Source organism: Dendrobates tinctorius, unplaced genomic scaffold, assembly GCF_039654945.1.
Source record: "Dendrobates tinctorius isolate UK_male_01 unplaced genomic scaffold, ASM3965494v1 ptg000074l, whole genome shotgun sequence".
Taxonomy (NCBI): domain Eukaryota; kingdom Metazoa; phylum Chordata; class Amphibia; order Anura; family Dendrobatidae; genus Dendrobates; species Dendrobates tinctorius.
In genome coordinates, this window is record NW_027361742.1 from 20,054,702 (window position 1) to 20,081,553 (window position 26,852).

General features: G+C 44.4%; 1 protein-coding gene across 1 annotated transcript in view; it reads left to right on the forward strand.

The window, feature by feature from the left end:
• HMCN1 (hemicentin 1) overlaps positions 1-26,852 on the forward strand; it is a 944,468-nt gene that overhangs the window by 699,685 nt on the left and 217,931 nt on the right. Inside the window, exons 78-80 of the mRNA XM_073582913.1 lie at positions 17,780-17,887; positions 18,100-18,234; positions 18,359-18,493. Of these exons, the coding sequence (XP_073439014.1) occupies positions 17,780-17,887; positions 18,100-18,234; positions 18,359-18,493 (378 nt within the window). The remainder of the gene's footprint in view (positions 1-17,779; positions 17,888-18,099; positions 18,235-18,358; positions 18,494-26,852) is intronic.

A 26,852-nucleotide genomic window follows, 5' to 3' on the forward strand; every position in this document is an offset into this window, starting at 1 on the left:
CGGGGACAAAATGAATCCCAAAAACGAAATCCTCTGTACACCAAAGAGATACTTCGATCCCTTAACATACAGAGTATTTTCCCTGAAAATCCGGAACACAGTCGGAACATGTTCCACATGAGAATCCCAATCACTGGAAAAGATCAAAATATCATCCAGATAAATGATCAAAAACTTATCCACAAAGTCCCGGAAAATATCGTTCATAAAAGATTGGAAGACAGAAGGGGCATTAACCCCTTCACCCCCAAGGGTGGTTTGCACGTTCATGACCGGGCCAATTTTTACAATTCTGACCACTGTACCTTTATGAGGTCATAACTCTGGAACGCTTCCATTGATCCCGGTGATTCTGACATTGTTTTCTCGTGATATATTGTACTTCATGTTAGTGGTAAAATTTCATTCAAATAACTTGCGTTTATTTGTGAAAAAAATGGAAATTTGGCAAAAATTTTGAAAATTTCGCAATTTTCCAACTTTGAATTTTTATGCCCTTAAATCACAGAGATACGGCACATGTTTCCCACATGTTTACTTTACATCAGCACAAATTTGGAACCAAAATTTTTTTTTGTTAGGAAGTTATAAGGGTTAAAAGTTGACCAGCGATTTCTCATTTTTACAACACCATTTTATTTTTAGGATCACATCACATTTGAAGCCACTTTGAGGGGTCTATATGATAGAAAATACCCAAAAGTGACACCATTCTAAAAACTGAACCCCTTAAGGTGCTCAAAACCACATTCAAGAAGTTTATTAACCCATTAGGTGCGTCACAGGAATTTTTTTGAATATTTAAAAAGAAATGAACATCTAACTTTTTTTCACAAAAAAAATACTTCAGGTTCAATTTTTTTTATTTTACCAAGGGTAACAGGAGAAATTAGACTGCAAAAGTTATTGTGCAATTTGTCCTGAGTACGCTGATACCTGATTTGTGGGGGGGAACGACTGTTTCGGCGCATGGCAGAGCTCAGAATGGAAGGAGCGCCGTTTGACTTTTTCAATGCAAAATTGGCTAGAATTCAGATCGGACGCCATGTCACGTTTGGAGAGTCCCTGATGTACCTAAACAGTGGAAACCCCCTACAAGTGACCCCATTTTTGAAACTAGACCCCCTAAGGAACTTATCTAGATATGTGGTGAGAACTTTGAACCCACAAGGGCTTTACAGAAGTTTATAACGTACAGCGGTACAATTAAAAAATCATATTTTTTCCACAAAAATGATCTTTTCACCCCAATTTTTATTTTCCCAAGGGTAACAGGACCCTAAAAGTTATTTTGCAATTTGTCCTGAGTACGCTGATACCCCACATGTGGGGGTAAACCACTATTTGGGCGCATGGCAGAGCTCGGAAGGGAAGTAGTGCCATTTGACGTTTTTGGCTGGAATTGAGATCGGACACCATGTCGCGTTTGGAAAACCCCTGATGTACCAAAACAGTGGAAACCCCCCACAAATGACACCATTTTGGAAACTAGACCCCCTAAGGAACTTATCTAGATGTGTGGTGAGAACTTTGAACCCCCATGGGCTTCACAGAAGTTTATAACATAAAGCCATACAATTAAAAAATCATATTTTTTCCACAAAAATGATCTTTTCACCCTCAATTCTTATTTTTCCAAGGGTAACAGGACCCTAAAAGTTATTGTGCAATTTGTCCTGAGTATGCTGATACCCCACATGTGGGGGTAAACCACTATTTGGGCGCATGGCAGAGCTCGGAAGGGAAGCAGCGCCATTTGACGTTTTTGGCTGGAATTGAGATCGGACACCATGTCGCGTTTGGAAAACCCCTGATGTACCAAAACAGTGGAAATCCCCCACAAATGACACCATTTTGGAAACTAGACCCCCTAAGGAACTTATCTAGATGTGTGGTGAGAACTTTGAACCCCCATGGGCTTCACAGAAGTTTATAACATAAAGCCATACAATTAAAAAATCATATTTTTTCCACAAAAATGATCTTTTCACCCTCAATTCTTATTTTTCCAAGGGTAACAGGACCATAAAAGTTATTGTGCAATTTGTTCTGAGTACGCTGATACCCCACATGTGGGGGTAAACCACTATATGGGTGCATGGCAGAGCTCGGAAGGGAAGCAGCGCCATTTGACGTTTTTGGCTGGAATTGAGATCGGACACCATGTCGCGTTTGGAAAACTCCTGATGTACCAAAACAGTGGAAACCCCCCACAAATGACACCATTTTGGAAACTAGACCCCCTAAGGAACTTATCTAGATGTGTGGTGAGCACTTTGACCCCCCCCAGTGCTTCACAGAAGTTTATAATGCCCGGGCGTGAATATAAATAATTCGTATTTTTTCCACAAACATGATCTTTTAGTCACCATTTTTTTATTTTCCCAAGGGTACCAGGAGAAATTGGACCCCAAAAGTTGTTGTCCAATTTGTCCTGAGTATGCTGATACCCCATATGTGGGAGAAAACTACTGTATGGGCACACGTCGGGGCTCGGAAGGGAAGTAGTGACGTTTTGGAATGCAGACTTTGATGGAATGGTCTGCGGGTGTCATGTTGCCTTTGGAGAGCCCCTAATGTACCTAAACAGTGGAAACCCCCCACAAATGACCCCATTTTGAAAACTAGACCCACTAAGGAACTTATCTAGATGTCAGGTGAGCACTTTGAACCCCCAAGGGCTTCACTGAAGTTTATAATGCCAGGGCATGAAAATAAAAAAAATCGTATTTTTTCCAGAAACATGATCAATTAGTCCCCAATTTTTTCATTTTCCCAAGGGTAACAGGAGAAATTGGACCCCTAAAAAGTTGTTGTCCAATTTGGCCTGAGTACGCTGACACCCCATATGTGGGAGAAAACTACTGTATGGACACACGTCGGGGCTCGGAAGGGAAGCAGTGACGTTTTGGAATGCAGACTTTGATGGAATGGTCTGCGGGTGTCATGTGCGTTTGGAGAGCCCCTGATGTACCTAAACTATTGAAACTCCCCACAAGTTACCCCATTTTGGACACTAGACCCCCCACGGAACTTATCTAGATGTGTGGTGAGCACTTTGAACCCCCAAGTGCTTCACAGAAGTTTATAACACTCGGACGTGAAAATAAAAAAATCATTTTTTTCCACAAAAATGATATTTTTGCCCCCAATTTTTTATTTTCCTAAGGGTAACAGGAGAAATTGGACCCCAAAAATTGTTTTGCAATTTGTCCTGAGTAGGCTGATACCCTACATGTGGGGGTAAAACACTGTTTGGGTGCATGGCAGAGCTTGGAAGGGAAGGAGCACCATTTGACTTTTTCAACTCAGAATTGGCTGGAATTGAGATCAGACGCCATGTTGCATTTGGAGAGCCCCTGATGTGCCCAAACAGTGGAAACCCCCAATTATAACTCCAACCCTAACCCCAACACACCCCTAACCCTAATCTGAACCCTAACCCTAACCCTAGCCCTAGCCCTAACCCTAGCCCTAACCCTAGCCCTAACCCTAGCCCTAACCCTAAGGCTGTGTGCACACGCTGCGGATTTTGCTGCGGTTCCGCAGCGGTTTTGGCTGCTGCGGACCCGCAGCAGTTTCTGCTGCGGTGTACAGTACCATGATTCCCTATGGGAATCAAAAACCGCAGTGCAGACGGTGCGGAATTTTCCACGCGGATTATCTGCGGTTTTCAATCCGCAGAAAGAATTGACATGTCAATTCTTTCTGCGGATTCTCCTGCGGTTTGCCATCTCCTCTATTGAGGAGATGAAAAACCGCAGGACAAAACCGCAGAGCAATCCGCAGGTAAAACCACAGGTCTTTTGACCTGCGGTTTCACCTGCGGATTTTACAAAATCCGCGCGGATGAATCCGCACCTAATCAGCAGCGTGTGCACACAGCCTTACCCTAACGGGAAAATGGAGATAAATACTTTTTTTTTAGTTTTGTTATTTTTCCCTAACTAAGGGGGTGATAACGGGGGGTTTGACTTACTATTTATGGCGGTTTTTATGTTTGGCGGCTGTCACACGCTAAAAGATGCTTTTTATTGTAAAATAGTTTTTGCATCACCACATTTTGAGAGCTATAATTTTTCCGTATTTTGACCCACTGAGTCATGTGAGGTCTTATTTTTTGCGGGACGAGTTAACGTTTTTATTGGTACCATTTTCGGGCACGTGACATTTTTTGATCGCTTTTTATTCCTATTTTTGGGACGCAGAATGAACAAAAACCAGCGTTTCATGAATTTCTTTTGGGGGGGTGCGTTTACACCGTTCCGCGTGCGGTAAAATTGATAAAGCGGTTTTATTCTTCGGGTCAGTACGGTTACAGTGATACCTCATTTAGGTCGTTTTTTTATGTTTTTGTCGGTTTTATGCAATGAAAACTATTTTATATAAAAAATAATTATTTTTGCATCGCTTTATTCTGTGAGCTATAACTTTTTTATTTTTTTGCTGATGATGCTGTGTGGTGGCTCGTTTTTTGCGGGACAAGATGATGTTTTCAGCGGTACCATGGATATTTATATGCGTCTTTTTGATCGCGTGTTATTACACTTTTTGTTTGGCGGTATGATAATAAATCATTATTTTTTTGCTTCGTTTTTTATTTTTATTTTTTAAGGGGTTCGCTAAAAGGGTTAACTAATGGGACAGTTTTATAGGGTGGGTCATTACGGACGCGGCGATACCTAATATGTGTACTTTTATTGTTTTTTTTTATTATTATTTCCAAAAAATGGATTTATTGAGGGAATATTTTTTTTTTTTTCTAATTTATTTGGCGATTTTTTTAAATTTATTTTTACATTTTTTTTTAATTTTTTTTTTACTTTATTACATAGTCCCAGGTGGGACATCACTGTCCTGTGACAGATCGCTGATCTGTCACATCACAGATCACTGTGACAGATCAGCAATCTGTCACAGGCATTGAAGAAGACTTCCTCTTGCCTGCGCTTTGCAGGCACTGAGGAAGCCAGCTTCCTCAGGTCCCCGAAGGCCCCTGTCTCCATCTTGGATTCGGGGGCCTGGAGGATAGGGGCCCCCCGCAGCAGCGCTGCACATTGCGCTGCCGTGGGGGGCTCAGGGAAGCACGGAGGGAGCCCCCTCCCTGCCGATGCTTCCCTTTAAATCCCGGTACACCGCGATCATGTTTGATCGCGGTGTGCAAGGGGTTAACGTGTCGGGGGCGGTTCCGTGACCGCCCCTGACACATAGTGCCGGGTGTCAGCTGTGATAATCAGCTGACACCCGGCCGCGATCAGCGGCGCTCACCACGTGGGCGCCGTTGATCGCGGTAGACGTACTATCCCGTCCACGGTCATACGGGCCCGGGTACCGTGGACGGGATAGTACGTCGGATGTCAGGAAGGGGTTAATGAGCCCAAAAGGGATAACCAGGTAATCAAAATGTGCCTCTGGGGTATTAAACGCCATCTTCCATTCATCCCCGTGCTTGATGCGAATAAGATTATATGCCCCCTGAAGTCAAGTTTGGTAAACCAACTAGCACTTTTTACTCTGGAAAATAAATCAGAAATCAGGGGTAATGGGTACTGATATTTAACATTGATTTTGTTAAGGGAACGGTAGTCAATACATGGCCTTAATGAGCCATCTTTCTTGGCCACAAAGAAAACAGCACCTAAAGGTGAAGAGGATGGTCTGATATGACCCTTCTCCAATGACTCCTTGATATAAGATCGCATAGCATCATGTTCAGGTACAGATAAATTGAAAAGCCGACCCTTGGGAAATTTACACCCAGGGATTAACTCAATTGCACAGTCATAACTCCTATGAGGAGGCAAAGACGCAGACTTACTCTCACTAAATACATCAGAAAAATCAGCCAAATAGTCAGGAATATCATGAGACTGGGGAGAGGTGGAGAAAACAGGAGTGTCACTAAGAACACATTGACAACTCCAACTCACCACAGACACAGATTTCCAATCCAAAACAGGATTATGGGTTTGCAACCAAGGAAAACCCAGCACAATAGTATCTTGCAAATTGTGCAACACCAAAAATTTACAATTCTCTTGGTGGTCCGGGGTGACCCGCATTATCACCTGGGTCCAAAACTGGGGTTTATTCTCCGCTAAAGTAGTGGCATCAATACCCCTCAAAGGGATAGGAGTCCGCAGGGGTATCATGGGAAAACCACAACTTTTGCAAAGTCAAAATCCATCAGATTCAAATCTGCTCCTGAATCAACAAAAGCCTTAGCGGAAAATGTAGACAAGGAGCAGATCAAGGTAATCTCCAAAAGGAACTTAGGCTGTACACTGCCCACCGCAAATGCGTGAGCAAAGTGCTTTTCTCGTTTAGGGCAGACAGAAATAGTATGAGAGGCGTCCCCACAAAAAAAACACAACTTATTACGCCTTCTAAACTCCTGACTTTGTGCCCTAAACAAAACCCTATCGCATTGCATGGGTTCAGAAATTTGTTCGAAAGGTGACAAGCCTCTCGTGTAGTTTTACGTTCACGTAAACGCCGATCAATTTGAATGGCCAATGACATAGAGTCGTCAAGACCAGAGGGGACAGGAAATCCCACCATAACATCTTTTACAGTTTCTGCCAGACCCTTCCGAAAGAGAGCTGCTAGGGCATCATCATTCCATTTAGTAAGGACCGCCCACTTTCGGAATTTTTGATAATATAACTTTGCAGAATCCTGACCCTGGTTCAATGCCAATAAGGTTTTCTCAACTTGATCAATAGCATTAGGTTCATCATACAACAACCCCAGGGCTTGAAAAAACGCATCCACATTAGCCAAAATAGGATCTCCGGGTGTCAAAGAAAAAGCCCAATGTAAGGGGGTGAAGCACCGAAGGAGGCGAGGGGGAGTTGCCTTCCTAGCTCCGTGCCCAGAACCATCAAGCAGGGCATTAGGTTCCCCGGGGGATGCTTTAGTGGACTGCATGAGCACCAGGAACAGGAAGAGGGCAGGACGGAGAGCGGGAGAATTGGGCTCGCTTTCAGCAGAGCAACTCAGGGACGGGAGCAGAGAGGACACTGACAGAGGAGAGGACAGGAGACAGGCAAAGTGACTGAACACTGAGGGGCCGCAGACACAGGCAGTGAGCACTAAGTACGAGAAGCCTGTCACTTCACCGCCTGGAGGGCTGGTCGCTCCCCTCCTGTTAGAGACTTTGTCACACCGACAGACTGCGCGCCTTAAGACGCTCCCCTGCAGTGAGACCCTGCTTTATCCTGAGACGCTTCCCTGTGACCGAGGAACATACTGTAATGTGACACTGACCTGCCAAGACAGACTGTCCCAGGCAGAGCCCCTGACCCTGGTGAGGGAACGCCACTGCCGCAGCAGAGGGAAGAACCTTGCATACAGGGGGATACCGCCATCCGCATACCCCTTGAGCTCTCACGTTACCCCCCCATACGCCTGTTGGACTATACCTAGGACCCCAGAGACAGACGACATCAAGCACCCCTGGTGCCTGGGTGCCTACATGGGAGAAAAGTGATCTCTACAAGCAAGATCTCCAGGAACTGATTAGTTTCATCCCCATAAGAGAATAACTGTCTATAGTTTTGCACTTCTGTTATTTCTTCAGTCTCTGATATCTCCTGTTACAGCATTTTCTCTGTTATATTATATGTTCACCAGATATTCTCCCTGTAAATAAACCTCCCTTTTACTGTTGGTCTGTCTGCTCCGTGGTGACATATATTCTTCCTGCACGTTATTTCACCAATCCTGGGGATCACCGCGCAGCAGGGAGATGACAATTTTAACCTGCTGCACAGAGCTCCCCGATGAGTTAGGTTTCAAAGCAAAAAACAGTTTACAGTTATTCTTAAAATTCAAAAATTTAGACCTATCCCCAGAAAACCCAGCAGGAGTAGGGATTTTTGGTTCGACAGCAGATGATTGAGCGAGATAGGCAGAAATTCCCCGCACTTCAGCTGTGAGCCACTCAACACGATTGGACAATTGCTTAGTCTCCATAAATCCTCCTATGGCCCCAGAGAAAAAGGAGGAAAAAATATACAAAAAAAAAAAATTCTGACACTTTTTTTTTCTTTTTTTTTTTACAATTCTTTCCTTCTTTAGAGTACCCTAGAGTCCACAATGAGGCTGGTGATTCTGTTATGAATGGGTCTCCGAGAAGGATGGCAGGAACGGGCTAAGCCACCAGAAAACCAGAGAGGTTGGTAACTAAGCGGATTGCAGACCCCTGATCCTATCCACACAACTAACAGTAGCCGTGGAGCGTGCCTACGATGCCCTAGATGCCTCTGCACAGCCAGAGAGCTAACTAAGCCTAAAGCAAGAAAGGTGAAATCTAAACTGCCCCAGAGCAGACCCCAAAGGAATATATAGCCCCCAAACATACTGTCGGTGAGGCAAGATGAAACATAAACGCAGGCAGAAAAATAGACTGAGCAAATGATTGGGCCCAAACTGACTAGACAGGATAAGAAAGAAAAGACACTGTCTGCAATCACGCAAAAAACCCTGAAAAATCCAACACATCTGATGTACACAAAAACACTGAAGTCACACGACTTCGCCCCCACTATATCAGCACTCCGGTATTAACTGGAAGCAAAGCAAAAGAGACCAATATAACAGGGGACTGAACAAACTGACACAAGAAGTAACATATGGAGCGGTGGTCCAGCACAGCCCCCAGCAGGAGCAAGCTGAACCCGCACAACAAGCAGAGATAGACAAAACCAGATCAGATGCAAAGGATTAGCAAATTAATCACTTAACTGAACAATACAGGAACAGGGCAGGAGACATCAGACCTCTGAATGCACAGGAAAGCAATCACCAGCAGGGACTGCAGGAAGTCTGCAGACTTAAATACTCCAATCCGTAACCCCAGATCTCCAATTGTCATCATCATCATCAGGTGGCAAATCTCTGTCAATCTGGCCAGCTCCACTACCTCCAGTAACCACCGGAGGGAGCAGGGGGAGCTTCAGCTCAGACATCTGAGCCAAGGAATTCACAACAGCCTGTGTCTGTGCTTCATCTTGTCTCACCGGCAATATATGTTTGGCGGCTATCTATTCCTTTGCGGTTCTACTCCGGGGCAGTTTAGCTTTCCCCTTTCATGCATTAGGCTTGGTTAACTCTTTGGCTGTGCCAAGGCGTCTAGGGCATTGTAGGTACATCCCATGGCTAATTCTAGTTGTGTTGTTAGTTTTAGGGTTCTGCAATCCACTAAGTTACCAACCTTTCTGGTTTTCTGGTTGCCTGGCTTATTCCGCAGCTATCCTCCTCGGTGACCTAATCATAACAGTTGCAGAATGATAAGCAGCAACAGAAAGCAGAGGTTATACCATTAAGATAATGTTGCAGGATGATAAGCAGCACATGATAGACAGCAAGCAGAGGTTATACCATTAAGAAAATGTTGCAGGATGATAAGCAGCAGATGATAGACAACAAGCATAGGTTATACAGTTGTGGCCAAAAGTATTGACACCCCTGCAATTCTGTCAGATAATACTCAGTTTCTTCCTGAAAATGATTGCAAACACAAATTCTTTGGTATTATTATCTTCATTTAATTTGTCTTAAATGAAAAAACACAAAAGAGAATGAAGCAAAAAGCAAAACATTGATCATTTCACACAAATCTCCAAAAATGGGCCAGACAAAAGTATTGGCACCCTCAGCCTAATACTTGGTTGCACAACCTTTAGCCAAGATAACTGCGACCAACCGCTTCCGGTAACCATCAATGAGTTTCTTACAATGCTCTGCTGAAATTTTAGACCATTCTTCTTTGGCAAACTGCTCCAGGTCCCTGATATTTGAAGAGTGCCTTCTCCAAACTGCCATTTTTAGATCTCTCCACAGGAGTTCTATGGGATTCAGGTCTGGACTCATTGCTGGCCACCTTAGAAGTCTCCAGTGCTTTCTCTCAAACCATTTTCTAGTGCTTTTTGAAGTGTGTTTTGTGTCATTGTCCTGCTGGAAGACCCATGACCTCTGAGGGAGACCCAGCTTTCTCACACTGGGCCCTACATTATGCTGCAAAATTTGTTGGTAGTCTTCAGACTTCATAATGCCATGCACACGGTCAAGCAGTCCAGTGCCAGAGGCAGCAAAGCAACCCCAAAACATGAGGGAACCTCCACCATGTTTGACTGTAGGTATCGTGTTCTTTTCTTTGAATGCCTCTTTTTTTCTCCTGTAAACTCTATGTTGATGCCTTTGCCCAAAAAGCTCTACTTTTGTCTCATCTGACCAGAGAGCATTCTTCCAAAACGTTTTAGGCTTTTTCAGGTAAGTTTTGGCAAACTCCAGCCTGGCTTTCTTATGTCTCGGGGTAAGAAGTGGCGTCTTCCTGGGTCTCCTACCATACAGTCCGTTTTCAGTCAGACGCCGACGGATAGTACGGGTTGACACTGTTGTACCCTCGGACTGCAGGGCAGCTTGAACTTGTTTGGATGTTAGTCGAGGTTCTTTATCCAACATCCGCACAATCTTGCGTTGAAATCTCTTGTCAATTTTTCTTTTCCGTCCACATCTAGGGAGGTTAGCCACAGTGCCATGGGCTTTAAACTTCTTGATGACACTGCGCACGGTAGACACAGGAACATTCAGATCTTTGGAGATGGACTTGTAGCCTTGAGATTGCTCATGCTTCCTCACAATTTGGTTTCTCAAGTCCTCAGATAGTTCTTTGGTCTTCTTTCTTTTCTCCATGCTCAATGTGGTACACACAAGGACACAGGACAGAGATTGAGTCAACTTTAATCCACGTCAACTGGCTGCAAGTGTGATTTAGTTATTGCCAACACCTGTTAGGTGCCACAGGAAAGTTACAGGTGCTGTTAATTACACAAATTAGAGAAGCATCACATGATTTTTCGAACCGTGCCAATACTTTTGTCCACCCTCTTTTTTATGTTTGGTGTGGAATTATATCCAATTTGGCTTTAGGACAATTCTTTTTGTGTTTTTTCATTTAAGACAAATTAAATGAAAATAATAACACCAAAGAATTTGTGTTTTCAATCATTTTCAGGAAGAAACTGAGTATTATCTGACAGAATTGCAGGGGTGTCAATACTTTTGGCCACAACTGTACCTGTGTGAAGAGAGGAGATGGAGTTAATTCCCAGCCATTGAAATAACTGCAGCTTCTGGATACTTAGTTGCAGTTACACTTTGCTGCAGGGGGATGTGTTGTGAGTTCATTTTCCCCTTCACCATTGTGGCCTGATGAACTCCCTCTTCTGGTGAAGGAAGGTAGTGAGGCTGATTACCAAACACCTGAGCAGAATGAAGATGACTGGGTGACTGGAATTGCTGACTGGATATAAGGCAGCCGGCGCCCTTCTGCCTTGCGGGTGATTTCTCTGAGGGATTCTAGGAGACCAGTCTGATTCCTGCTCCTCAAAAGCTAAGTTTTCTGCTCTGCTTTTTGCATTTGTGTTTTGGTTTTGTTTTGCTTTGTTTTTCTGGATTTCTGCCATTCCCTACTGGGGTGAGCTGAATTCCTTTTTTGCTCTGTCTTCAGAAATTACCTGAGTACTGATATAGTCTTTTTGAAGCCTAGCGTCTTCAGGGCTTTTTTTCCCTATCAGTCTGTTGGCTCTTGTTTTGATAGGGTTTTTGGCGGATTGCAGACAGCAGCTTTTCTGTCCTGTCCTATTTAGTTAGCTTGGGCCCCATCATTTGCTCAGCCTATCTTTCTATCTGTGTGAGTGTTTTTTTCATCTTGCTTCACCGTCATTATATGTTGGGGGCTGCCTATTGCTTTGGGGTCTGCTCTGGGGCAGTTTAGATTTCCCTTTCTGTCTTTAGGCTATTTAGTTCTCCGGCTGTGATCGAGGGGTCTAGGGCACCATAGATCCCCCCACGGCTACTGCTAGTTGTTGTTGATAGGTTCAGGGGTCTGCAATCCGATAGCTGCCAACTTCTCTGGTTTTCTGGACTTAGCTAGTATTTCTGTTTTTGCCTCCTACGGTGACTCATTCATAACAGAATCACCCGCCATACCGCAGATCCTCACCCGCCATATCGCAGGGTACTCAATAGCAGGAAAGAATTGTAAAAAAAAAAGTGTGTATATTTTTTCCTCTATATCTCTGAGGCCGTAGGGGAATTTTTTTTCTTTCAATGGAGATAAAGCAATTGTCTGATCGTGTGGAGCAGCTCGCTGCGGAAGTGCAGGGAATTTCCACCTACCTTGCTCATTCACATGCTGCTGAACCAAAGATCCCTACTCCTGATGTGTTTTTTGGGGATCGGTCTAAATTTTTGAATTTCAAAAATAATTGTAAATTATTTTTTGCCTTGAAGCCTAACTCGTCAGGGAGCTCCGCACAGCAGGTTAAAATTGTCATCTCTTTGCTGCGTGGCGATCCCCAGGATTGGGCATTTTCTTTGAAACCAGATGATCCTATTCTGACTAATGTGAACGCATTTTTTCAAGCCTTGGGGTTGTTGTATGATGAACCTAATGCTATTGATCAGGCTGAAAAGACCCTGTTGGCATTGAGCCAGGGTCGAGATTCTGCAGAATTGTACTGTCAAAAATTCCGAAAGTGGGCGGTCCTAACTACCTGGAATGATAATGCCTTGGCTGCTCTCTTTCAGAAGGGTTTGTCAGAAGCCATAAAAGATACTATGGTGGGATTTCCTGTTCCCTCTGGTCTTGACGATTCTATGTCATTAGCCATTCAGGATGATCGGCGTTTACGTGAACGCAGGACTGCACGAGAGGTGTTGCCACCTGTTGAACAAGTGTCTGAACCTATGCAATGTGATAGAGTTTCGTCCAGGGAGCAACATCAGGAGTTCAGAAGGCGTAATAAGCTGTGTTTTTTTTGTGGAGATGCCTCGCATATTATTTCTGTCTGTCCTAAACGAGAGAAACGTTTTGCACACACGTTTTCTGTTGGTGGTGTTCAACCTAAGTTTCTTCTGGCAATTACTCTGATCTGCTCCCTGTCCACATTTTCCACCAAGGCTTTTGTGGATTCGGGAGCAGCCCTGAACCTAATGGACTTGGATTTTGCTAAACGTTGTGGATTTCCGATGACACCTCTGCGGACGCCTATCCCTTTGAGGGGGATTGATGCTACTCCTTTGGCGAAAAATAAACCTCAGTTTTGGACCCAGGTGGTAATGCAGGTCGCCGCAGACCATCAAGAAAATTGCAGATTTTTGGTGTTGCATAATTTGCATGATACCATTGTTCTGGGGTTTCCCTGGTTGCAAATTCATAATCCAGTTTTGGATTGGAAATCTGTGTCTGTGGTGAGTTGGGGTTGTCGGTGTGCCCTTAGTGAGGCTCCGGTTTTTTCCACCTCTCCTCAGTCGCATGATGTTCCTGACTATTTGGCGGACTTTTATGATGTATTTAGTGAGAATGAGTCTGCGTCTTTGCCTCCTCATTGGCGTTATGACTGTGCAATTGAACTGAGCCCGGGGTGTAAATTTCCCAAGGGTCTGCTCTTCAATTTATCTGTACCTGAGCACGAGGCTATGCGATCCTATATTAAGGAGGCATTGGAGAAGGGTCATATTAGACCATCCTCTTCACCCTTAGGTGCTGTTTTTTTTTTGTGGCCAAAAAGGATGGTTCATTAAGGCCTTGTATTGATTATCGTGCCCTCAACAAAATTACTATTAAATATCAGTATCCATTACCCCTGATTTCGGATCTATTCTCCAGAGTTAAAGGTGCTTGCTGGTTTACCAAGCTTGACCTCAGGGGGGCGTATAATCTTATTCGCATTAAGCATGGGGATGAATGGAAGATGGCGTTTAATACTCCGGAGGGACATTTTGAGTACCTGGTGATGCCTTTTGGGCTCACTAATGCCCCTTCTGTCTTCCAGTGCTTCATGAACGACATTTTCCGAGACTTTGTGGATAAATTTTTGATTATCTATCTGGATGATATTTTGATCTTCTCCAAGGATTGGGATTCTCATGTGGAACATGTTCGGACTGTGTTCCGGATCTTGAGGGAGAATTCCCTGTATGTCAAAGGATCGAAATGCCTTTTTGGGGTACAGAGGATTTCATTTTTGGAATTTATTTTGTCTCCGTCAACTATTGAAATGGACCCGGCCAAGGTACAGGCCATTTATGACTGGGTTCAGCCCACTTCTTTGAAGGCCCTCCAGAAGTTTTTGGGTTTTGCTAATTTTTATTGGAAATTTATAGCAAAATTTTCTAGTATTGCCAAGCCATTGACTGATCTGACTAAGAAGGGTGCAGATGTGTTGAATTGGTCTCCGGAGGCTGTTTCTTCCTTTCATGAGCTGAAGCGAAGATTCACTTCTGCCCCGGTTTTGCGCAACCTGATGTCTCACTCCCGTTCCAGGTAGAGGTGGACGCTTCTGAGATTGGTGCAGGAGCTGTTTTGTCCCAAAAGGATCCTATAACATCTAAAATGAATCCCTGTGCTTTCTTTTCCCGAAAGTTCTCTCCATCTGAACATAACTATAATGTGGGGAATTGGGAACTGTTAGCCATGAAATGGGCATTTGAGGAGTGGAGACATTGGTTGGAGGGAGCTAAACATCAAGTCGTGGTCCTCACTGACCACAAGAATTTGATTTACCTGGAGTCGGCCAAACGCTTGAACCCTAGACAGGCTAGGTGGGCCTTGTTTTTTACACGTTTTGATTTTGTGGTCTCTTTTCTTCCTGGCACTAAGAATGTCAAGGCAGACGCCCTCTCTAGGAGCTTCTTTGCTGATTCTCCTGTGGTGACCAAGCCTGCTACCATCTTAGGCGAAGGGGTAGTTCTTTCTGCCATCTCGCCCGATTTGAGACGTGCTCTGGAAGAGTTCCAGGAGGACAAACCTGAGCGTTGTCCCAGTGGAAAGTTGTATGTTCCTGACCAGTGGAAGAAGAGAGTGATGTCTGAAGTTCATTGCTCTGCATTGGCTGGTCATCCAGGTATTTTTGGTACTAGAGATCTGGTGAGTCGGTCTTTTTGGTGGCCCGCCTTGTCTCGTGATGTCAGGAATTTTGTGCAGTCCTGTGGGACTTGCTCCCGGTCTAAACCTTGTTCGTGCTCTAGTGGGTTGTTGATGCCTTTGCCGGTCCCCAGGAGGCCATGGACCCATATGTCAATGGATTTCATCTCTGATATGCCTGTCTCTCAGAGAATGACTGTTATTTGGGTGATTTGTGATAGGTTCTCTAAGATGGTTCATCTTGTACCACTCCCTAAGTTGCCATCTTCCTCTGAGTTGGTGCCCCTGTTTTTGCAACAGGTGGTTCGCTTGCACGGGATTCCTGAGTACATTGTATCTGACAGAGGAGTTCAGTTTGTGTCTAGATTTTGGAGGACTTTCTGTTCCAAGCTGGGAATTCAGTTGTCTGTCTCCTCTGCTTTTCACCCTCAGACCAATGGGCAGACGGAGAGAACAAACCAGACCTTGGAGTCGTATTTGAGATGTTTTATTTCCGCTGATCAGGATGATTGGGTTTCATTTTTGCCCTTGGCAGAATTTGCTTTAAATAATAGAGCTAGTTCTGCCACTTTGATGTCACTTTTTTTGTAACTTTGGGTTTCTTCCTCGATTTTCTTCAGGGCAGGTGGAGCCTTCTGACTGCCCAGGTGTTGACACTGTAGTGGAAAGAATGCACCAGATCTGGGACCAAGTGGTGGATAAGTTATCTCTCTCCCAGGAAAAGGCCCAGTGGTTTTCCAACCGACATAGGACCATTGGTCCCCAGTTTAAGGTTGGTGATATGGTTTGGTTATCATCAAAAAATATCGCTATGAAGGTGGCTTCTCCTAAGTTTAAGCCTAGATTTATTGGACCTTACAAGATTGTGGAGATTATTAATCCGCTCTCTTTTCGTTTGGCTCTTCCTGTCACATTTAAAATCCATAATGTGTTTCATAAGTCCTTGTTGAAGAGGTTTGTTGAACCAGTTGTTCCTGGGGTGGCACCTCCGGACCCTGTATTGGTTGAAGGTAACATGGAATATGAGGTAGAGAAGATACTGGATTCCCGTCTGGCTAGACGGAGACTCCAGTATTTGGTTAAGTGGAAGGGTTATGGTCAGGAGGATAATTCCTGGGTCTCTGCCTCTGATATTCATGCCAAAAGATTGGTGCGTGCCTTTCATCGGGCTCACCCTGATCGCCCTGGTGGCGTGGATGAGGGTTCGGTGACCCCTCCTCAAGGGGGAGGTACTGTTGTGAGTTCATTTTCCCCTTCACCATTGAGGTCTGATGAACTCCATCTTCTGGTGAAGGAAGGTAGTGAGGCTGATTACCAAACACCTGAGCAGAATGAAGATGACTGGGTGACTGGAATTGCTGACTGGATATAAGGCAGCCGACGCCCTTCTGCCTTGCGGGTGATTTCTCTGAGGGATTCTAGGAGACCAGTCTGATTCCTGCTCCTCAAAAGCTAAGTTTTCTGCTCTGCTTTTTGCATTTGTGTTTTGGTTTTGTTTTGCTTTGTTTTTCTGGATTTCTGCCATTCCCTGCTGGGGTGAGCTGAATTCCTTTTTTGCTCTGTCTTCAGAAAATACCTGAGTACTGATATAGTCTTTTTGAAGCCTAGCGTCTTCAGGGCTTTTTTCCCTATCAGTCTGTTGGCTCTTGTTTTGATAGGGTTTTTGGCGGATTGCAGATAGCAGCTTTTCTGTCCTGTCCTATTTAGTTAGCTTGGGCCCCATCATTTGCTCAGCCTATCTTTCTATCTGCGTGTGTTTTTTTCATCTTGCTTCACCGTCATTATATGTTGGGGGCTGCCTATTGCTTTGGGGTCTGCTCTGGGGCAGTTTAGATTTCCCTTTCTGTCTTTAGGCTATTTAGTTCTCCGGCTGTGATCGAGGGGTCTAGGGCACCGTAGGAACCCCCCACGGCTACTGCTAGTTGTTGTTGATAGGTTCAGGGGTCTGCAATCCGATAGCTGCCAACTTCTCTGGTTTTCTGGACTTAGCTAGTATTTCTGTTTTTGCCTCCTACGGTGACTCATTCATAACAGGGATGCGTGCCAGACCCCATAAGTGTGCACCCCTTAGAATGCCACTTAGAATGCTACTACTTGTAATTGACACAAGCTACAAAACTGACCTCTAACTTAATACAAATCTCAGACCACACTGTACAATAAATAGCCACACCTTACAACATATACCAAACCAATTTTTTGGATCAGATCCCCCACACTTAATTCAAAGCCTAGACCAGTTTCCATAATTTATTTAGCCCTCATGCAAAAACCTCTATAAAATAAATACCTCAAATTTAATACCAGAAGCTCTCCTTGAATTTTATAGACTCTAGACTGGATGCCAAAATAAATGCAGTGTACCTGAATGAAATTAGAGCTGGGACTTGACTAGAAAATAAGTACAAGCCCACAACTAGACCTCAATATTAAGACTTTAGATAAGATCAGAGCAAAACAAAATTCACATCCTAGACCAGAACACACCATTTACTTAGATTTTTTCTTCTAGAGCACCAACATACAACATATTCTGAATCAGCAAAGGAGCTATAATTGGTGGTAGTGTTATCTATTGGAACCAACCAGATAATAGTCTACTTAAAAAAAAACAAGCAATAATAAAGAAAATCTTTATGGTATCTGGGGTACACAAATGCTCTTACTTTCTAACATCATTTTAAATTCTGGATTAATGCCCTGTTTATCTTTAATGGAAAAAATGTTACCATTTATATTCTAGAGGGAAAGAGCAATTAATGGTCTGCCAAGATTAAGTTTTTAATTTAATATACCAAGAATTACTCAGAGGCTCTAAATTTATTTCTTCTAATTGGATTCTAGGAAGTATCGAAATAGCACGTGCAGAACTAAGTCATGCTGGAACATACACTTGCAAGGCGGTTAATGAGGTTGGCTCTGCACAAATTTCAATAAATCTCCATGTTGAAGGTTAGTAGTTAAATTACAGTCATTAACAAATCATTATCACTAAAAAACATGTCTTTAATAAAAATAGAAGTGCTGGAATGCATGACATCTATGTATGCATATATGTAGTAGATCCTTTATTTGGTGTTATCTGCATTATTTTATATTACAGGTATCAGTAAAAGTATTTCAATGAATTATTTATTTTTCCTTTCTGATAATTTCCAAATTAGAGGGTCCCATCATTCAAAGTCAAGCTGATTATATGGAAGGAATTATAAACCATTCTGTCATTCTTTCATGTAAAGCTATCGGAACACCTTCACCGACATTGACATGGCAGAAAGAAGGTGTCTCTATCAAAACAGGTACTGTTTTTAATATCTTTATATTAGATCATACAGTATATGATATCCAATTAGAATATTATTATGACCTGCCACTATTTTCTAGTTTTACTACAGTTGTATTTATTTGTTTTCTGTTTTGTAGGAAGCAATTTCTCTATTCTTCCTAATGGAGGCTTAAAGATTGCTAAAGCAAGACAAGAAGATGCTGGAACTTACTCTTGTATTGCTCAAAACCCAGCGGGTACAGCACTTCGAAGGATCAAACTCAAAATTTACGGTAAATTATTTTAATAGATGTAATTGAAGGGGTCTTGGACTTTGATATTAATAGCTTACTCTTAGATCAGGCCATTAGCATCAAGTCGGTGGCTGGTTTAATTCTCAGCACCCCAAAAAGATAAGCCTAGTGCAGCAGCTCCCTGCAGCTCAGTCCTATACATTTGAGTAGGACTCAGCTGTATTAAGAGACACAGTTCTAAATAATGAAGAGAACATATGGACATTAGAGAGCTGCAGCCCCTACTGTGAGCTAAGTATGGATGCCCAGAATTGGACTACCACCTGGCCAGTTTGATACTAAGTCCCAGAAAACCATCTTTAAACTTCTGGGCTTGAATGCAAAATCTTATCTCTGGGATGTAACAAAAATGAGAGGGCAGCTATGTCAAATATGTCATAAGATCTCAATTTTTAATCTGTAGACTAGCTACAGATAGAGAACGCAGCTGCTTCAAAAGGGCTAATGCTGTGAACTCATTTTCTGGTCTGCCTCTGGTTTCTGGTGAGGGAGCTGGTTGTGCTGACAGAGGAGCTGTGAGTTCTCTTTCTGGGCTCCCTCTGGTGGTGGCAGGAGGTAATGAAGCTGATCTAATTAACAGAGACCTGCCACCTGATAATGAGGATGAAGATTGGTCATCTGGAGTCTCAGACTGGATTTAAGACAGCCGACTCCCTATTCCTATGCTGGTTATATTTTCCTGCCTCCTGAGGTCTTAGCTTCCAGTTCAGTTCCTGCCTTCTCAAGCTAAGTGTTCTCTGCTAATGTTCACATTTGATTTGGTTTGGTCTATTCATTTTTTTGTGTGGTCAGCCAGCCCCGGCTGGGGCTGTGCTGAATTTCCATTTTTATGTCACTGTATGTGCCAGTTTGCTTTTTGTCCCTTATTAGATTGGCCTCTTTTTGCTTTATTCTCAGAATATGCCAGAGTGCTGAAATAGTGGGAGAAGTCTAGTGACTTCATGGGTTTTTTTGCTATCAGAAGTGTTGGACATTTTTGCAGGGTTTTTTTGGCGTGATTGCAGACAGTATCTTTCCTTTCCTATCCTTTCTAGTTAGTGTGGGCCCTATTGTTTACTCAGCCTATTTTCCTACCTGTGTTTGTGCTTTCATCTTGTTTCACCGTCAATACATGTGTGGGGGCTGTCTATTCCTTTGGGGTCTACTCTGGGGCAGTTTAGATTTCCCCTTTTCTTGCTTTAAGCTTATTTAGTCCTCCAGCTGTGACAAGGCATCTAGAATCATCGTAGGTATGCTCCACGGCTACTGTTAGTTGTGTGGTCAGGATCAGGGGTCTGCAATCCGCGTAGTTACCAACCTCTCTGGTTTTTCTGTGACTTGGCTTGGTCTTGTTTTCCTTCTCGGTGACTCATTCATAACAGGCTAATTTTAAGCAAGAGAACATAGCTGTTTCTAAAGCATTAATCTACTAAAATGAAAACACAACTGCTTTTAAACAGTTAATTTGAATCTCTTACTTAGAAAATTCTGTCACTGCCAGTGAAAAATTCATTGTGCTTGGAGTAGAGTTGTTGTAGAAGTGTTCTGTGGTTTGCTGTAATGCGTGTGTGTTTATCTCCTGGTCCCTATTCCCATTTAGTTTATTCCTCCCTGTCTATATCCTCCTCCCTGTTGTTGATTAGTGCTTTTGTATGATAGAGGTTTTCTGTTTTCCCTGTTTTGCCTTTGTGTCTTGTTTCCCTTACATTTCTGTCCCATGCCTCATGGGCTGGGTGAGGGGACAGATCAGGGTTTAACAGGAGCATAGTAAGGTCAGAGACTCGGGCATCTCTACCTTCAAGAGTACGACTGGGACAGGGATAGTTAGGGTCTCAGATCCAGGGACAGTTTGCGGCCCCCCCTTCCTTACTGGAGACCTTCACAACGTGACAGTAATATGACACTCCCAAAAAGCTTCAAAACATTTTTGTCTATTAAATTACTCGTCCATATACCATTAAGGGGTCTGTAGTACATTTTGGGGTTATATTACAATCCCAAAAAGTGTTGAAACATTTTTCTGAATTCAATTACACATCCATATACTATTTTGTGCTCTGTAGTACATTTCAGTGTTATATAAGAGTCAAAACAAATGGTGGAAACATTTTTCTGTACTAAATTACTCATCCACATACTATTATGTGGTCTGTGGTACATTTCGCTGTTATAGAACAGTCCAAACAAAGTGTTGAAACATTTTTCTGTATTAAATTACTAATTCATATACTATTACGTGGTCTGTGGTACACTTCCAATTGATATAAAAGTCCAAAAAAGCAAGGAAAAATGTATTTTCCTATATTTAATTAATCATCCATATACAATTACGTGGTCTGTGGTACATTTCCGTTTTATACATCAGTCCCAAAAAGTGTTGACAAATTTATTTTTCTGTATTTATTTAATCATCCATGTACAATTACGTGGTCTGTGGTACATGTCAGTGTTATATAACACTTCCAAAAAGCATTGCACCATTTTTCTTTATTCAGTTACTCATCCACATACTATAACGTGGTGTGTGGCATATTTCGGTTTTATGTAACATTCCAAAAAAAGTTGAAGATTTTTTCTTGATTCAGTTACTCATCCATAGAGTATTACATGATTTATGATACATAACATTGGTATTAAAGTCCCAAAAACCACTTTGACTGCTGCAGGTGACCAATTTTCTTTTGTTAAAGATAAACTTGGTTTCAAGAGATGCAGCAATTAGAAAATGCACAATATGTGCAGTAAGAGACAGGAAAATGGAAGTGCTGATGATGGTGCAAGAAGACGCCGAGAACGTGGGGCAGGTGCAACGGCGCCTGTTGATGGAGCAAATAAAGCATGCCCATCCATGACACATAGGTTCTTGTCCTACTCTGCAGGGAGGCATGGTACACGACTTCTGAAGCCACAGCATGATCAGGCACATGTCATCTAAGCACCCTACTCGGTGGGCCGAATGCCTGGGTCCATGATTGGTGCCAGCTCCGAGAGCTGGTGACCCACTACCTCTTCCCCTGTGCTAGGTGCTTCCTTGTCCCCTGTCCATGACACTGGCGCAGATGCCTCCCGCCCTGCACCTGTCATTGCACATTCTGACTTATCATGATCAGGCATTTCCAAATCCTTGTTCCAGCACAGCGTTCAGCTGTTCATATCCCAGGCCTTGGAGTGAAAGAGAAAATTTCCAGCCACCCACCCACAGGCCCAAAGTTTAAATGGGCACATTTCCAGGCTGCTTGCCATTTAGGGTTGTTAACATGGAGGATTTCTGCTGACTTATGGCGGCAGTTATCCCTCGGTACTCGGTCCCTAGCTGCCACTTTTTCAGGCTCTGCTGAAGCTAATTTGTCTAAGAGACAAACTGCACACAATGGCAGAGTTACTTAAAGGAATAACAGACCACACAGATCTGTGACTTTTTCAGCTGAACCTCCAACCAGGAATAGTCGTATGTGATAAAGGGCATAACTTGGTGTTGGCTGAGAAGCTTGGAAAGCTCACATATGTACCATGCTTGGCACATATGCTCAACAGTAGTTAAGAGTAGTTCAGCAGTTTCTGAAAACATATCCAGATTTGCCAGAGCTTGTGTTCAAGGTCAGCATTCATTTGCGCAAGTCGGCTACAGCTACTGCCTGTCAGAGACACCGCACTGAACTTGCTCACTAAGCCAGTGCGCGTGCCCTGAGTAAAGCTAAAGCATGCTCAAAGCTACCTGTGGAGCGGGTAGCAACCGAATAGATGCGTACTTCAGAGCCGCAGGACCTGAAGCACGTGACTGCTAGAGGCGTGGCCTAAACTCCACAGAGCTAGGAGCTGCAAGACAATTCCTAGCAGAGCAACTGCGAGACAAAGTTACCAAGGGGCATAGACAGGGAGAATAGTCAGGACGTAGCCAATGAGTCACACACAGAGATAGCTGCAAGGTACCAGAGGGGCGAGCAGAGAGTAGTCAGGTCACAGGCAATGAGTCATACACAGATAGCTGCAAGGTACAAGAGGGGCGAGCAGAGAGTAGTCAGGTCACAGGCAATGAGTCATACACAGATAATAACGCAGTACAAAAACAACAGGCAAACTCACAACGGGAAACGGAATCGGGTCAGAACCATATAAACAAGCTATAGCAACAAACAGGCACACGGGGGTCAGCACACTAGGCCAAAGGCAAAAGTATAACTGGCAGGGATTGAAGCTACCCAGAGGTTTATGAAGCTCTCCCAGAACCAGAAAGAGGCCACAATCATTAACCCCAAGTGTGCAGGTCGAAACCTGCACAGAGCTCCAGACATTAACCCCCGGTGTGCAGCTCAAAAACCTGCACTGGGATCATGACACTGCCTCTCAGTCAGTGCTGTAGCAGCACATGCAAGTGCCGGCTCACCAGCTGGTGTGTAATGTGCCCACACTGAAACTCCACACTGCAAATGCTAGCAAGGCTTTGTGAGCAGCAGTGGTCAGTTGTTGCGTACCAACTTCAACACACTCATCAATATTCTGGTCAGCCTTCACACATAACTGAAGAGTGGGCATGGGTGTCTAATATTTGTGCAGTTTTCCAAGAACATGTTGAGCGGTAATGACACCACAGTCAATGCAATGATCCCTCTTCTATTCCTACGTAAACAATCTCAGCTCACAATGAAACATGGAGCTATGCATGCGGAACAATTGCATATTGAGGAAGACATGAGACAGGGGGATACTACCCAGCCCAGCCTCATTTCATATGCTCAGGTTGGGTTGGGTACCAATGAAGAGGAGAAGGCTGAGGAAGAGGAACAGGAGCTGTTGGTTAGTGCAACAGAGGCTAATACCCACAAGAGCTTTGTCCCGTCTCTCCTACATGGATGGGTGGGCGGAGGATGGGAATGAGGGTGAAGAGAGAAAGGACGAGGAGGATGAGATGGAGAGTCATCATCATGGTGGAGACAGGGAAATGTTGGCTGTAGGGAGCGTGGCCCATATGGCCGACTTTATGTACTACTGCCTTTTCCTTGACCCTTGGATTAGATTCATCTTGACCTAAAAAGAGTACTGGTTGTTCACCCTGCTAGTCCCTTGCTACAAGGAGAACTTTGTATCTCTTCTTCGTAAAATGGTGCTATACCAGAAGGTCATTGTAGAAAATATGTTGAAAAAATTTTCATCATTCACTGATAGCGGCAGGTGGCAAGTTTCCTTGCCCAACCAAGAAGGAAACACAGCAATGTCAGAGGTATACTGTCAAACCAATTTCATGACACCCTCCCAGCGCCAGGTCCTGATGACTGTTTTTTTTTTTTTACAAGGAGGGAAAAGTTTTTAGAGATGTTCAAGTAATACCTGTCCGAATAAGCTATTGTACTATTTAATTCCGCTGTGACTTTCAACTATTGGGTTGCAAGATAACAAGCAGGAACGAGGGATGCACTGACGGGACGCAGGCAGACCAGGGGTTAACACGTTTATTTACAGGGGAAATACTTCACTCAGGGAGACAAAAGAATTAAACGGTATTAAAGGAACAGTACAATAATAACAGTACAAATATACAATTTGCGTAAGAGGTATATTAGGAATTCCTTACTCTGCAGCTTCTGCTGTGTACTCTATAGCACCGACAACGGCGGGCGCTGCACCTCCTCCCGGAGGTCGTTGTAAACGTTTGTCCATCTTCTGGTGACAGTGGTTGGTCTCCGGCACCTTCCACTGCCCCTTGTCCATATATTAACGTGGCTAATTAAAGGCATGGGCCACAGTTCTGTATGAGCCCAATGTCGATCCTCAACTATTTCCACTAGTAACGTACGGTCAAAAATGTCAGGGCAACTATCTGCTGACCCAGTCAGGGTGCAAGTGTCAGTCTGGTATACGGTCTCTCTTGTGCAGCACGTGTGCTGTACTCACGGTCACATAGGGCACAGCACCCGGTTCTCTGGCAGTCACTGGTCACACACTGTACGTCCTGCTCTCCCTGGTCTCCACTGATGGCGGCGGGTGATGTCGGATGCTGGTCCGCGTGGCACTGCTCCGTGTGCACTGCTCTGCAAGGCTCCGCATTCTCTGACTCAGCTTTACACAGCTCTGCACTCTCTGGCTCAGCTTCACACAGCTCTGCACTCTCTGGCTCGGCTTTACATGGCTCAGCACTCTCTAGTTCAGCTTTACATGGTTCTGCACTCTCTGGCTCGGCTTCACACAGCTCTGCACTCTCTGCACAGCGGTCTCTGTCTCTCTCATCTTGTGCAGCACTGCCTGTCTCGGCCCCGTAACTCTCTTGGGGGGAAAGGCAGGGTGCACCGCTCACTATTCTCCCGGCTGCTCTCAGCGCAGCCCTCTGCACTCCAGTCTACCGGCGTCAGCATCTGCAGCTCCGCGTGCTTTTCCCTTTTATCCTGTTGATGCTGTGCACTCTTTTCAGCTTCCCCCCGCCCTCCTGTCACTCCAGGAAGCTCTGTCTCCCTCAAGCTTCCCCCAGACTGCAGGGGAAGCTCCTTCCTCCCAGGGACAGAGGATGCAGCCTCTCAAGTTCTGGACCAAGCATGCAGATACCTGTGGTCCGGTCCACCTTCTTACAGGGTCTCAAAGCTGGAAACTGCACATGTGCTACCAACTCAGAGGATTGATGGCCCTACTTCTATCAGGGTTTTGTCCAACTCCTACACCAGTTCCTGCATCCCCTCCTGCTGCTTCTCATCCTCAGTCTCCGACATGCTATCTCAGAGCACACATCAGCTGGAAGCTCTGCAGCACTGCCTCATCGGGCTCTTCTGAAGCTAATTTGTCTTGGAGACAAACCACACTCAATGGCACAATTATTGAAAGGAATAACAGACAAAACAGACCTGTTTCTCTCACCACTGAACCTACGACCAGGCATAGTCATCTGTGATGATGGGCATAACCTGGTGGCAGGTGTAAAGCTTGGCAAGCTCACACACGTACCATTCTAGGTCCACATGCTCAATCTGGTAGTTCAGTATTTTCTGAAAACTTACTCATACTTGACAGAGCTTCTGGTCAAGGTGTACGGGGGTGGCAGGTCCCCTCAGTTGCGCCCTCCTCTCCTTTCATGTGACCCCCTGTGCACCTTATATAAATGTGTTCTGATTGTATGTGCTAAATCTGTTATGCAATGTATAATGTTATGTGTTTGCAATGTGTGAACCGCCATATGTTGCACCCGATTACTGTGTATTGTGATGTTCTCCTTTAAATCATCTATATGTATTTACTGCATGTGTATAGTTAGAAGTAGGGAAAGAGTTAATGTTGTGGGCTGTACTTGCAGCCTCAAGGAAAGAGGAAGCTGCCGCTTCCCAGTCAGAAAGCCCAGGTACGTTGTCCAGGGCAGATGTCTGCTACAGAAGGGGCATTGCCAAACTACCAGATGGGAGAGATCTGCTGTCCTGGATCAAGGAGTTATATAGACTGAAGGCTTACAACACAGACCCCCAGGACTTGGGAAGGGCCTTCGCTGAAGAGGTCTCAGGCACCCAGATGCCAGCGATTGGACAACTGTGAATCTCGGCCTCTGTGGACGTTGTGGGTACGGCCGCAGCACGTGTCAGGGGAAGAGCAGGAAGCCAGTGTTGAAATTGTCTTTTTGTCCATCCTTCATCGTTAGTTCAATAAAATATACTTTTCCCTATTGGAGTACAGCTGCCTTCCGGACCCTTACTTGCCTGGACTGCTGTCACCAGAAATAGAGAAGGTAACCTGTGGGGAAAAGCTGTGTTGGTCACGTTTAACTATGTACAAGGGCCCGGGGGTGCTCAGTGACCGTTTGCTCAGTGGACTCTGTCTACAGCTGATGCTGCTCTGGCAGTGCTGCAGCAGCGGATGCAAATGTCAGCTCACCGACTGCAACCACCTGCTGGAACTCTAGTCAATGCTGACAATTAAATATGAAGCTTTGCATGTGGACTAGGTGGAGATGGAGGAAGATATGAAATAGGAAGAAAGTACCCAATACAGCCTCATCTCATCTGCCAGTGAGGTTGTGTAATAATGAAGATGTGGAGGTTGAGGAAAAGGAGGAGGAACTGGAGCTGGCTGAAAGCGAAACAAAGGCTAGTACCCACACAAGCTTCATCCCGTGACTCCTATGTGGATGGGCTGAGGAGGGGAATGAGGAGGAAGAGATGAAGGAGGAGATGGAGAGTAGTCATGATGGTGGAGACAGGAAAGTGTTGGCTGTATGGACCTTGGCACATATGTCAGACATTATGTACCACTACCATTCCTGGGACTCTTGATTCATCTTGGCCAAAGTACTCGTTGTTCACCCTGCTAGACCCATGCTATAAGGAGCATCTATCCTTCCTGAGGCAGAGAGATCTACTAAAATGGTGTTACAGCAAAAGGCCATTCTGGA